The 13,528-nt window shown below is 34.7% G+C and overlaps 1 protein-coding gene across 5 annotated transcripts in view; it reads right to left on the bottom strand.

The window, feature by feature from the left end:
• Positions 1-13,528, bottom strand: part of AP3S1 (adaptor related protein complex 3 subunit sigma 1) — a 63,160-nt gene that overhangs the window by 27,191 nt on the left and 22,441 nt on the right. For all 5 annotated transcript variants that reach the window (XR_011525190.1, XR_011525191.1, XM_070569519.1 and 2 more), the window contains 2 exons: positions 10,401-10,492; positions 6,242-6,353 (listed from right to left, as the gene is read on the bottom strand). Coding sequence is in view for 3 of the 5 variants with exons in the window: in XM_070569519.1 (XP_070425620.1) it covers positions 6,242-6,353; positions 10,401-10,492 (204 nt within the window). In the remaining 2 variants the exon portion in view is untranslated. The remainder of the gene's footprint in view (positions 1-6,241; positions 6,354-10,400; positions 10,493-13,528) is intronic.

Here is a 13,528-nt window from a genome sequence, read left to right on the forward strand (position 1 = left end):
AACCTTAACGAAAAGGTTAGCTGTTAGTTCTCAATTTTTTTCCTAACTACAACTGAACAAGACTGATGCTGATGTAATCACTACATGTGATACAGAAAACTGTAACAGAATTTGGAATTACCTAGTGAACTTTTATGGCTCCATTATCAGCTTGGAAAAATTAATTGAGGACAGTATGACTGCTTATAAATAACTCAAACAACCAACATTAAGAATTAATGAACTTCTATTCTCACACTGTAAATATTTTAGCACTTCCAATGAAGATATGCTACAACAGAAAAGACTAAAAAAAAGCTAGCTATCAACTCTGAAATTTGCTTATATGACTGTCAATATCATGATAAAGTAGTACATATCAGAAACCAAAAAGGATGACCTTTTTACCTAAAAAGAATAAAAAAAAAACAAGAAAGAAAACAGAAGCTGACTATTCAATTTGGTGACAAACTGGTATAAATTTTATATGTAATTTACTAACAATGCCTTCTCTCAGACTTTATACTAAGATATAAAGTCAAATCTGGGACAATATATGCATACCTTAGAAACACAATCTTTGCATAAAAATATTTGCTTCCAATGATCATTTGAATGGTATCATTTTTTAATATTTAAAAAGTCAAAATGAAACATATGTTTAGTAACTATATGTTGAAGTTTTCTTGATCCATTCTCTAAAGAATATGCAAGACAAAGAGGTTTTGATCCAAACTCGCTTGGTTTATAATTTTCCACTTTACTTTTTACATTACATTTGCCTTTCTCAAAACTAGAGGATGGACAAAGCAAGAAAATCAGTTCTAATTAAGCTCTGAATAGCCGTTTCATGACACAGAACCAGAAACAATGAGCTACTCCCTTCCACCTTTGTTCACTCAACCGATGTTTTTAAAGTGACTGAGTCATGTATGCTCAGCACTCCCCTTAAGTATTTAATGATCTAGGTAATTGCAAGGGGAAAGAGAGCAACTACAGCACTTCAGCATGTTCATGGCAGTGATCATATTAATCCCTTTAAGGTAAATTACAGAACCTTTCTTGTTTTGTGTGACATGATAGATCATTAGGATCTTTTTGTAAAAACAGCTCTAGCCTACATTAGTAATGGGAAGATGACACAATTCTCCTGAAATCCTCTTTTTTGTATCTTATATAATATCAAGGCAAATTATCAACAATTGAACAGTAATGGCTACAAAATTTTGCAAAACACAAGACATAGCTTCCACCTTCCACAAACACGTGATGGAATTTACTTCACATATGATGTAGGATATCTGTTCTTTGACAACTCCCCGTAGAATTTCATTCTGAGAGATAACAACTATGCTATCATAACCATTAAGATTAGCCAAGGGATCAAAATATCATCAATAATGATGACTTAAATCTCAGGACACAAGTGTAAAATACTTCTGATTTGTCTCTAGGAAAATTCACATTTGTTTTAGTCTTTCTTAACTGAAGTATTTCTCTTCAATAAAACAGACTGAATTTGAAACAGATTACTTTTCCCCTGTTTCTCCTCTTGTAACACTGGTAGCTAGCTCAGGAAAATAAATGACAGTGTTTGAGAATTGAGTGCATAGGTCTATCACTCTCATCAGCTGTGGATAATTGACAGATAAATATAAAGCATAGTTCCATATTAAAAAATCATTTTCTAAAAGACACAAAGCTTCTCTGAATTAACAGAATAATGATTTAACTACTACCTATATGGGATAAACCAAGAAATGTAATAATGAACAGTTAAAAGGCAATGCAATACGGAGTTCTGATCAACCCTTAACTGTTCCCAATCCATATATAAGTAAAAGTTGGCTTCTCTTTCTTTACTAGAAAAGCCTTTGGGAAAACAAAACACAACAAAACTTTGCAGTGTTTCTCAAGTAGTCCCCAGGAGGAAAGTAAATATAAACCCAAGGGGTCTTGGGGACTTATTTGCCTCAAGCTCAAAATTTCTTTCTTTTTTTTTTTGATTGGCCCTGAGCTAACATCCATTGCCAACTCTCTTCCTTTTGCTTGAGGAAGACTGTTGCTGAGTTAACATGTGTGCCAATCTTTCTCTATTTTTGTGTGTGGGACGCTGGCACAGAAAGGGTTAACGAGCAGAGCGCATGTCTGCACCCAGGATCTGAACCCACAAACTTAACCACTATGCCACTGGGCGGCCCCATCAAAATTTCTTTGAAGTCTCCTCTTAGAGTTTTTAATATTATAAAAAATTTCTATTTTACCTTATAAGACGTACATGTTAATCTTAATACACACGTTTATCCTAAAAGTGTCACTTCCTTACCACCAATTAAAAAAAAACAAAAACAAAAACAAATACCAAGATTACTGCCTGGTTTCATGTAACTCAGCTATCTAGCTCTTCCTCAAAACTCAGTTTAAGAATTATGGATTTAGAGTAATCTGGCATATTAACAGTTCCATTTATCACTTGTCTTTTTTTTTTTTATTAACAATATTTGACACCAAAAGCCTTATCTAGCCACTTATATTTTCAAGCTTTGGTACTCAGAATTCTGACAAAGTTGCCTGCTTTGGTTAATTTCTCATTTAGTCTACAACACTAACTAGATCTCATACCATGCCTCCTTCTTTGCTGATTTCAAAAACATGAAACTTGTATGGCAAAGAAAATTTCCCTTTTACACGCAGCTTTCTCCAATCTATGACTTGCCTACACCATGACTCTATGTTTTTGCCCTGTCTGGGGTCAAGAAAGAGAAAGAAAACATAAGTTCAGAGCATTCCTTCATGATCATCTTAGTCCAAAACAATTATTTGTACCAACTACTCTTTTTTATTGTGAGAGAGGTAATTTTTTAACTTTTTATGGAAATATCACAGACAAACAGAAAGCACAAATATCTTAAGTGTATACAGAGCTTAATGATTTTCACAAGTTAAACACACAAATGTAACCACAGCTCAGACAAAAAAAAATTACTAGCATATAGCAACCACTATATTTTTCTAGCTAACTCTTCTTCTAATTAACCTTCAGGTTTTGTTGTCAGTTATTTTACAAAGAATGCTAATATTAGGCATTAAATACATTCATTCATTCAACAATTATCTGTCAAGGACCTACTGTGTTACAGGTGCAATTCTATGCACTGGGGATAAATCACTGAACAAAATAAACAAAAATCCTGGCCCTCATAGAGCTCATATTCTTGAAAGGGTAAATGACAATAAACAAGACAGAGCCAGTCAAATATATAGTATATTAGATGATGACAGATACTAAAGAAAAGAATAACAAAGCAGGAAAGGAGTTATAAATGTCAAAGAGAGGGAAAATTTTTAGAAAGAAGGGCCAAGCAAATACCCTATCAAGAAGGTGACATCTGGGTCAAGACCTGATAGAATGATGGAGCTAGCCATGGGAATATCAAATGGAAGAACAATCTAAGTACGAAGGTCAGCAAGTACAAAGCCTCTGCGGTAGAAGCATGCCTAGTCTATCTGAAAAACAGCAAGGAGGCCACTGTGGCTGGAGCAGAGGGGAAAGGAGTAGATGATGAACCAAGATAAGCAGTAGGGTATGGGGAAGGGAGTCAGGTCATGTGGGGCCTCATGGGTCATTTGTAAGGAATCTGGCTTCTACTCTGGAGTGAGAAGGGAAGCCACTGAAGAGTTCAGAATGTAAGATGTGACATATTTCAATAGTATCACTCTGGTTGTTTTACTCAGAAAAGACCAAAAGGAAAAGACAGTGGAAGCAGGGAGACCAGTCAGGAAACTACTGTAATAAACCAAGCAAGAGCTGATGGTGGCTTGGACTAATGTGGTAGCAGAGCAGGGAGTAATAAGTGGTCAGATTCTGTACATCCTACAGGGGTTGCTGAAGAAGAGGCAAGAGAGATCAGGAAACTGAAATGAAACAACTAAAGAGGTAGATGAAAACCAGGCAAGTAAGATGTCCTAGAAGCCAAGTGAAGAAAATATTTCCTGGAGAAGAGATTAATAAATAATCTTAATCAAATAAAGGAGGACTGATGAGAACCTCTGGATTTAGCAATAGTAGAGCTGAAAACCTGACTGGAGGGTGTTCAAGAGAATGGGAGAAGAAAAATTTGAGACAGTGTGTACAGACAACTTTTTAAAATTATTTTGATGTAGAGAGAGAAAAAAGTGAGGCAGTGGCTGGAGAGGGAAGCAGGGACAGGAATTTTGAGAGAACACATTATAGGCTAGTGGGAATCATCTACAAGAGAGAGGAAAAATAATACAGAAGAAAGAGAGAGAACTGCTAGAGCAATGAGAAGGACACTAGTATATAAGTGGGCACGCTGGCCTTAGCTAGGAGCCTAGTGAGTTCATCTCTCACAGACGAGAAAGTAGAGTACATGGACACAGACGCAGTCTGTAGACGCTCTCTTCTGATTGCTTCAATTTTTTCAGTGACCTAGGAAGCAAGATGCTAGAGGTGCTCGAGGTTTAAGGAGAGAGGAGAATGTATCAGTAGTTGTCTAGGAATATGGAAGAGTGAATGGACGAGGGAAATATAATATGATTACTAGGTACCATTAAGGATTCACTGAGGTTAGGGATCATAAATCTAAAGTGAGGCCAATAAGTATGGTTATGTTTTTTTCTCTAACTACGTTCAGATGTATGGGTTCAGGGAAGGAGCTGAGTAAACACATAACTATGATTATCATGACTGATGATGGAATTTAAGCTGGGTAAGGAAAGTAAGACATCAGGAGGATCAGGGATAGTGAAAAAATGACAGATTTAAAAGACTGAACGTCCCAACAGACTTAAAGAATTGTTGGAGTAATAGAAATTGTGAGATGAAAAGATAAGAGGTGGTAGACAGAGAGTGGAAACTGTGAAGTTGAAATTACGGATGGACTGCAGTTTGGATAAAGATAAGCTCTACAAATGAGTAGTGAGGTGGGGTAGAGGGCAAAACTCAATGAAAAAGAGGAATTCTGGATTTGAAGACACCAGGATACTGGGGGAAATATACACATGAATACTGAAATCAACAAGAATTATCACTTACGTAGTATTGGAGTGAACGTGAGTGAACTGAACTAAAATCTGTAAGGAAACAATCCTCCATGGGTCTTCCATTTCTGCACATAATGTGAGCAGAGGTACTGACTACCTTTATTGTAGACTATCTTTCCAAGCAAGCTTCTATAACAAATAGCCTTGGAAAATAGAATATCTTTCTCCAAATCAAAGGGTAGGTTTACCTACACCCTTGGAAGATATTCTCTTCCTCCAGGACATGGGCAGACATACTTAGTGCCCAAAATAAAAGACTCCAGTTCCCTAAGCTTGGGGTTCCTCTCCTATAACTCAATCCACTGTGTATGCAGGTATCACATGGCCCTCTTCAAGTCACCTTTTGGGAACTGGGACTTGAGGAACCAGTGTAAGCAAATGCTGTTATTCTGGCTGCTACTTTTGCTATTAGAAATAAAGCCCTTTGTTTCTGGCCCAGAAGTCTCCTATTTTCTGCTGGCATCCATGAAATTGTGGTAGTTAACTTGTTAGCTTGCAAATAGGGTAAAATCTCAGACTCTTGAAAGTTCTTCACAAAATCTCCAATGACTGGGAAGTGAGGATAAGAGATTACTACAACAGGATGGGGAGAAGGTGATATAGTTTGATAACATGAGATAAAGTTTGGAGACACTTTAGAAGAAAGAATCGTCTAAAAAAAGCAATGCAAAGCAAACAGAAACATCCAGGCTCAATGGTATGAAGAAAGCAGGAGAGAAAACTGCTACTACTTAAGATTTGTAGGTAGTGTCATTAGAGAAGCCAGATGTAACTTGGAGCAAAAAGGTGAAGACAATATTACAGAAGAGGTTGAAGATAAAGAAGAATTTGCTGATGACTGACCTTGAGTTCCGGAGACATTATGAAAGATTTTCAGGAAACACAGGGAGGGCTGGGTTTTAGGGTCAGATCTGGATACATATGTTAAGAGACCCACAAGTCCTAGGCTTCTTGTGGTGACATACGAATATGAAATAAGGGCATGATGAAATTAATTGTGATTACTCTTAAACAGATTAAATTAGTCTCCATCTTTCTACATCCCTCATCCCTCTTTTACTCACCCAACATCTACTATGGAACAATTTATTTCTTACCAAACAAAACATCATTTTTGAAAATTTAGAACAGACAAGTTTGAAAAAATATAAATGCCAAAATCGTTATTTAAGACATTAAGAGGCAAATGTTAACTTACTTGAATTAGATCTAAAATGCCAAGTTCACTTTCTGAAGAATCCACACAGAAGACAAAATATAATGTTGCATAATGTCTATAAATCAGTTTGTTGTCAGATCCTCCAATTAATCTAAATGACAAAACAAAACAATCAGAATGTTACAGAACAAAACCAAAGACGTTTTTATTACCTCAAGCAAACTGACCATTTTGTTTAAAATCTTTTATAAATGTTTTGGCATAGCATTTAATGGCACAGCATTCAAGTGAACTTATATCAAAGACTAAATTTAAGATGGCTGTTTTCTTCAGAGATATTAAGTAAAAGAAGCTAGTGCTTAATTTTAGTTCACTCACTAAACTATCTACTGAGTACCTACTATGTGCCAGACATTGATAGTGGGTAAGGAACAATAAACAAACAAATAAATAAAAAAAGTTATCAGAGTGGAAGAATCATGGAGAATCAAAACAGGATGATGCCATATTGATGGAATCTCTACTTTAGGTTGACTGTTAGGAAAAAAGTGACATTTAGGCTGAGATCCAACACTACAGAGCCAGCCATGAAAAAATTTAGAGAGCTGGCCCAGTAGCGTAGAGGTTAAGTTCACACTCTCCATTTCGGCGGCCCAGGGTTCGCCAGTTCAGATCCCAGCCATAGACCTATGCACTGCTTATCAAGCCATGCTGTGGTAGGCATCCCACATATAAAATAGGGGAAGATGGGCACAGATGTTAGCTCAGGGACAATCTTTCTCAGCAAAAAGAGGAGGATTGGCGGCAGATGTTAGCTCAGGGCTAATCTTCCTCAAAAAAAAAAAAATTTAGACGAGCATTTCAGGCAAAGGTAACAATGAATAAAAAGGCCATTTCATCAAGAATGAAATATGTATGTTCAAGAAAGAGAAAGAAGACTTGTAGACAAGGAAAGATTAGTAAACAATGAGGTCAGAGAAGTAGGCAGATCAGATCATAGGGCATTTTTAAGTGCTTACTAGATTTAACTCCACAGGTCACAGTTAGTCACAGAGCCTAAGACTGATTATTCACTAGAAAAAAATAATAATATTTCTTAAGTTTTGGACAGATTTACCATCAAGATCTCCTCCAAAAATATATTTTGTTTTGGAATATAAATGAAAAATAACTGAGCTACGAGATTCTCAGTTCTTTCATCAAATATTTTTATATATATTGACTGGGGTTTCAGCATTTTTAAAATAATAATTTAGGAATCATTCCAAACACCTTATATTTTTTAAATATAGTTTAGCTATTTCACAGTTAAATTTACAATAATTAGTTCACCTTCTCAAAAGACCCTTTAACACTAACATAATATAAAATCAAGACTACATGTACTCAAAGCTAACTGAACAAAACAAACAGGATATGGGGAAATAGCATCTATTTCTTACTCAGTAAAAGTACCACCAAATTCTCAAGTTCATAGAAACAACTTCTCTAAGTATACATTACCTTTATGTCCTCTAATAGCAAAAAGTGGAAATGATCTTTGATAAGAATTAAAAATTCCTAGTATGCTAGACATGTTTCTAAAAAGGATATTCAATTAAAAAATAAGTGCACTTTAAAGATTCTCTGAGATTATTTTTATAGACTATGACTGCAAATGTTCCTTGAAAGAGACAAAAAGAGCACAAATAGCAGGCTCCGTTTCAACCTGAACTGGCAATTTAGGGATTATCTTAAACTTTTGTTTGGCTCTGCTTTAAAAGAAGACCAAACTTTTGAAAACTATAAGTTTCGAAATGGCTATTAATGTTATTAAAAGAAAGCAAAGATATTAATATGCAATATGACAAGTATGTATTTTGTCTTTAAAAATACAATTTTATCTTTAAACTACAGTACAATACTGATAAATACTGATACAAATTCTTGTATGGAATGCAATATACTACATAAACCCACAGAATTTTAGAAATCTTCTCAGTCCAAATATTTCATTTTACAGAAGAGAAAACTGCGGTACAAGAATTTAAGTGACCTGACCAAGAAAACCAGCTTGTTATTGACAAAACCAGCACTAAAGCAGATGTGTAACTTCATCTCTGATGCAAAATTTGCTTTCTCTTCTTATAAGGTTGGAAAAGAATAATCACAAATGCAAGCCATAATTTCTAGTTCAAACAGTGCCCTGATTAGATCTATTAGATTCTTATATGACTACTACACAGTGTACTGTGCTGAGTTCTAAGTTTCCTATGAGATAAGAGATTAAGAGGCTGAGATGAAAGGAAGTGATAGTAATGGCAAAGACAACTAAACTCCTACAGAAGTTTAAAAGAAATAAGTAAAGTATCATTAAAATACAAAGACAGAAAGCAGGTACACCGTTCTCAACTATTAAATTGAAGGTCTTGAGTTAACAACAAAATTTACAAATTGTAAGCATGTATTTGCAAATTTAAGTGCAGCATGATATAAGATTTTAAGAAACGCAAGTAAACTTTCTAAATGATAAAAAGTAAATTTATGGTCAGACAAGAATGAATTCTCTATTATCCGAACTATTTTTCATAATATGCATTATACATATTAAAATACAGAAAAGTGTAGGTTTCTCTCACTAATCTGTGATTATTCATAATGAGGCTCAGCTAAAGTTTAGTTTCTAAATTATCGATGAGGAATATCTTATTAAGAAATTAATTACATAAACATAGGAGGGAACATTTATGAAACTATTTGAGAGCAAACTGTTTTCATGAAACCCATTAGTTTAAAAGTATTCATTTATAATAGTTACAAAGCTAATTATAAGTAATTCTTATTTATTCATTTTAAAATTGAAAAATCCATTAGCTGAATTCTAATCTATCTAACATAAAGATATGTCTATATATAGATATACATACATACACACAAGATATGTATTTGAAAAGCAGACTGCAGTCTTGTTTATAATAATAAAACAAAAGATGTAATCTAAATGTTTATGAACAGGTCCAGCAACCTAAGGAATACTCTTTAGTCGTTAAAAAGAATGAGGTTGCTCTAGATGTGTTTACATGTAAAGCTTTTCAAAATATTAAGGGAAAACATGCAAACCAGCATACATAGTGTGATCCCAAAAGTAAAATTTTTTAAGGTTATACTTTTATATTAGTCAACGCAAAGTTAATTTTCTAGACGAATACACAACAAACTGGGAAGAAAGACTAAAATAGGGAGGGAGACTTAGTTCACCTTTTATACAGTAGTCCCCCCTTTCCACATGGGACACATGTTCCAAGACCCCCAGTGGATGCCTGGAAGATGCTTCTGTAAGATGTACTAAACCCTATATATACTGTTTTTTCCGATACATACATACCTATGATGAAGTTTAACTTATAAATTAGGTACAGTCAGAGATTAACAATAACTAATAATAAACTAAAACAATTATAACAATATACTGTAATAAAAGTTACCATAGATCTTAGCAACCTGAGCATATACCTTTTTTTTCCTTCCTTGTTAAGTTGAGAACTTTCACCTTTTCACTTAAAGGAAACACTTTGCGGCTGCTCTTTGGCATATCCGAATTGCCAGCATCACCACTCTTGCACTTTGGGGCCATTTTAAGTAAAATAAAGGTTACTAGAAGACAAGTACTGCGATACCATGATAATCGATCTGATAACCAAGACAGCTACTAAGCGACTAATGGGTGAGTACTGAGTAGCATTTACAGGGTGGATATGCTGGACAAAGGGATGATTCACGACCTGGGCAGGAAGGAGCAGGACGGACATTGAGATGAAATGCTACTCGGAACAGTGTATAATTTAAAACGTATGAACTGCTTATTTCTGGAACTTTCCATTTAATATCTTTAGACCAATGGTGACCACAGGTAACTGAAACCCCGGAAAGTGAAACTGCAAATAAGAAGGGACTACTGTACTTCACCGTAAAGTTTGAATTTTTGCCATATGAATATATTACCTTTATAAAAAATGACTTTATAAAAGTTTTTAAAAAGAAAAAAAAGACTGCATATCTTAAAAAAAATTAAGTTAGACGTATATCTAATATGGATAGCAATTAATTCACGTGATCCAATTAATCAAAATTAGGAAACTTTTACTACAAACCAGTTAAAGAGTATACATTTTAATCATGTAGTCAAAGATTAGAAATGTCTACCAAATGCTTTACTTACAATCCTCCTTCTAGGAAATTACAAACATTTTCATCTCTCTTAGATACCAAATGGAATGTCTCCCTGATGATTTGCTGTTGTGTATCTTCACTCTGAGAAAGAATAATTCACACACGTTAGGACTGTATTTCTAGGTTTAACAGCATTTTAAGAATTTTAAAAATAAAAGGTAATAATATCAGCCTGGGAAATACATCTAAGAGATGTCCTTGGAGAACTAAGATATCATAATCTACAGAAACAAAACATTTTTTTTTTTTAAAGATTTTATTTTTTTCCTTTTTCTCCCCAAAGCCCCCCAGTACATAGTTGTATATTCTTCGTTGTGGGTCCTTCTAGTTGTGGCATGTGGGACGCTGCCTCAGCGTGGTTTGATGAGCAGTGCCATGTCCGTGCCCAGGATTCGAACCAATGAAACACTGGGCCACCTGCAGCAGAGCGTGCAAACTTAACCACTCGGCCACGGGGCCAGCCCCAGAAAACATTTTTTGATGAAAAACAAAAAGCAAATACAAACCAAAAAAAGTCAACATTTTATAGTTCACCATTACAATAAAACTAACATTTCTAAGTTTCAAAAACCAACAAGAAAAATATTAGACAGATGAATTACAGACACCAGTAAAAGGGACACTAGGTATTAACTAGTCAAAGCCCATTGTTTTACAAATGAGTAAACTGAAACAGAGAGGTGAATTATAAATAATTCATGTAGTTAATCTATATTTTAATAGAAGAAAGATACAGTAGTTTAGAGCTTCCAATTAAGTAAGTTTAACTAAAGGCAAATTAATATGATTCCACCAATCTTACTCATCTTTATACAAGTGCAGCCTAAAACCAAGAGTTGGCTCAATAAATATTTATTAAATTCACCAAGCAATTCATATGCCAGTAAAAAAAGAGTCAACTTCTCAAACACTGCGACAGAAAATTGGACAAAATCATGAATAGGAATTTCACATTAAAGGAAATATAATGGTCCACAAACAAATGAAAAGATGCTAAACCGCATTAGTATTAAATGAGATGCAAATTAAAATAACAATGAGATAAACTCCACATGCACATACTAGTAAAAGTGTAAAGATATCACGATATCAAATGCTGACAGAGATGTGGAGCCAAAGAAACTCTCATTCCACCGGTGAGAGAGTAAATGATATAATCACTTGGGAAAAGTTTCATAATCCAGCACCTCCACTCCTAGATACTATGCTAAACCATCTGAAATCATTGTTTTTGAACGTCAAAAAAACAGAATATTGGCAATTACGTATATATAACAAACTCTTAACCTGTGTACCAAGAGACATGTAGAAGAATGTTCATAAAGGCACTGTAACAACAAAAAAAGCTAAAAATAACCCAAATGTCCACCAACCACAGAATGGATAAATTATGGTATGCTTATATAATGGAATCCTATACGAAGTAAAAATAAGTAAATTACATGCATTAATATAAACAATTCCAAAACAGTGTGGAAAAGAGGAGGTTTTATTTGGACTGCCATAAGGAGCACCATAGACTTGGATGGCTGAACTAACAAATTTATTTTCTCATAATTTTGGAGGCTAGAAGTTCAAGCCCAAGGTGGCAGCAAGGCTGGTTTCTGAATAGGTAAATTCATAGAGACAGAAAGCAGATTAGAGGCTCCCAGGAGCGGGTGAAGGGAGGTGGGGAATAGGGAGTTATTGTTTAAATAGGTACCGAGTTTCCATTTGGAGTGATGAAGTTTGGAAACCGATAGCAGCAATGGTTGCACAATATTATGAATCGTAATTAAGGTCACTAAATAGGATACTTAAAAATGGTTAAAACGGTAAATTTTTATGTTTTGCCACAAAAAAAAATGTTAAGTAGTAAAAGAAAAACTTCAAACATTCTGAAATTTTAAAGCATACTTTAAAAAACAAATCATGAGTCAAAGAAAAAATCATAATGAATGTTAGAAAACAGGCACCAGAGTCCTAACATAATGGATATTGGAACCCAACAATAACAAAACATCAGAGATTTAAAACTCGTGGGACACATAAGGAAAGAAGTCTCCAGAAACACCAATAAATAAACAGTCCTAGCAACACACACACCACCCCCCCAAAAAAAGAAAGAAAAGAAGTCTCAAAATTCTTAAGAATAAGTATACCAGAAAAAACACAAATAAAGTATAAGGAAAATGATAAAGAGCACAACTCAATGAAGTATGTCAGAGTAGATAAATAAGGCTAAAAGCTGGTGGTTCTTTGGAAAGACTTAAAAAACATATAAACTTCTGGTAAGATCAATCAACAGCAAGAAAAATGGTGGAGAGGAAGAATAAACAACATAAGAAAAAAAAGGGAGACCTAGTTATAGACGCTGCAGAAATCCAACAGATAATAAGCCAGTATGATAGATATAATAAGCCAATAAACTTAAAAATCTAAGATGAAATGGCAAAATTCCTAAAAAAGATTTTTTTTTTAAAGGACGATTAGCCCTGAGGTAACTGCTGCCAATCCTCCTCTTTTAACTGAGGAAGACTGGCCCTGAGCTAACATCCCTGCCCATCTTCCTCTACTTTATATGTGGGACACCACCACAGCACGGCTTGCCAAGCAGTGCCATGTCCACACCCAGGATCCAAACCAGTGAACCCTGGGCCGCTGAAGCGGAACATGCACACTTAACCGCTGCGCCAGCAGGCCAGCCCCCCTAAAAAAGATTTTAATAAAACTGTCTTAGGGAGAAATAGAAAAACTTTAATAATCCTATAATCATAAAGAAAGTAAACAGTAGTTTAAAATATCTCCACCAAACACAAATCAGGCTTTGAGGGTTTTAAGACCAAATTCTACCGATGATTCAAGAAACAGATCACTCCAATCTTGACAGCTCTTCCAGAGCACACATAAAGAATTAACATTTCCAATTCACTTTATGAGGCTAAGCTAACACTGATACAAAATCAGACAGGGAAAGTATGAGAAAATGAACACTGCAGGCCACTCTCACTAAAGAACATAGATACAAAAAAAAATTTTTTTAATTAATACATTATAACCAAAATGGTTTATTCTAGTAATGCCGGGTTGATTTAATTTTAGAAAACTGATTAATATCATTTTATACATTAATTAACA

This window comes from Equus przewalskii, chromosome 13 (assembly GCF_037783145.1).
Source record: "Equus przewalskii isolate Varuska chromosome 13, EquPr2, whole genome shotgun sequence".
Lineage (NCBI taxonomy): Eukaryota > Metazoa > Chordata > Mammalia > Perissodactyla > Equidae > Equus > Equus przewalskii.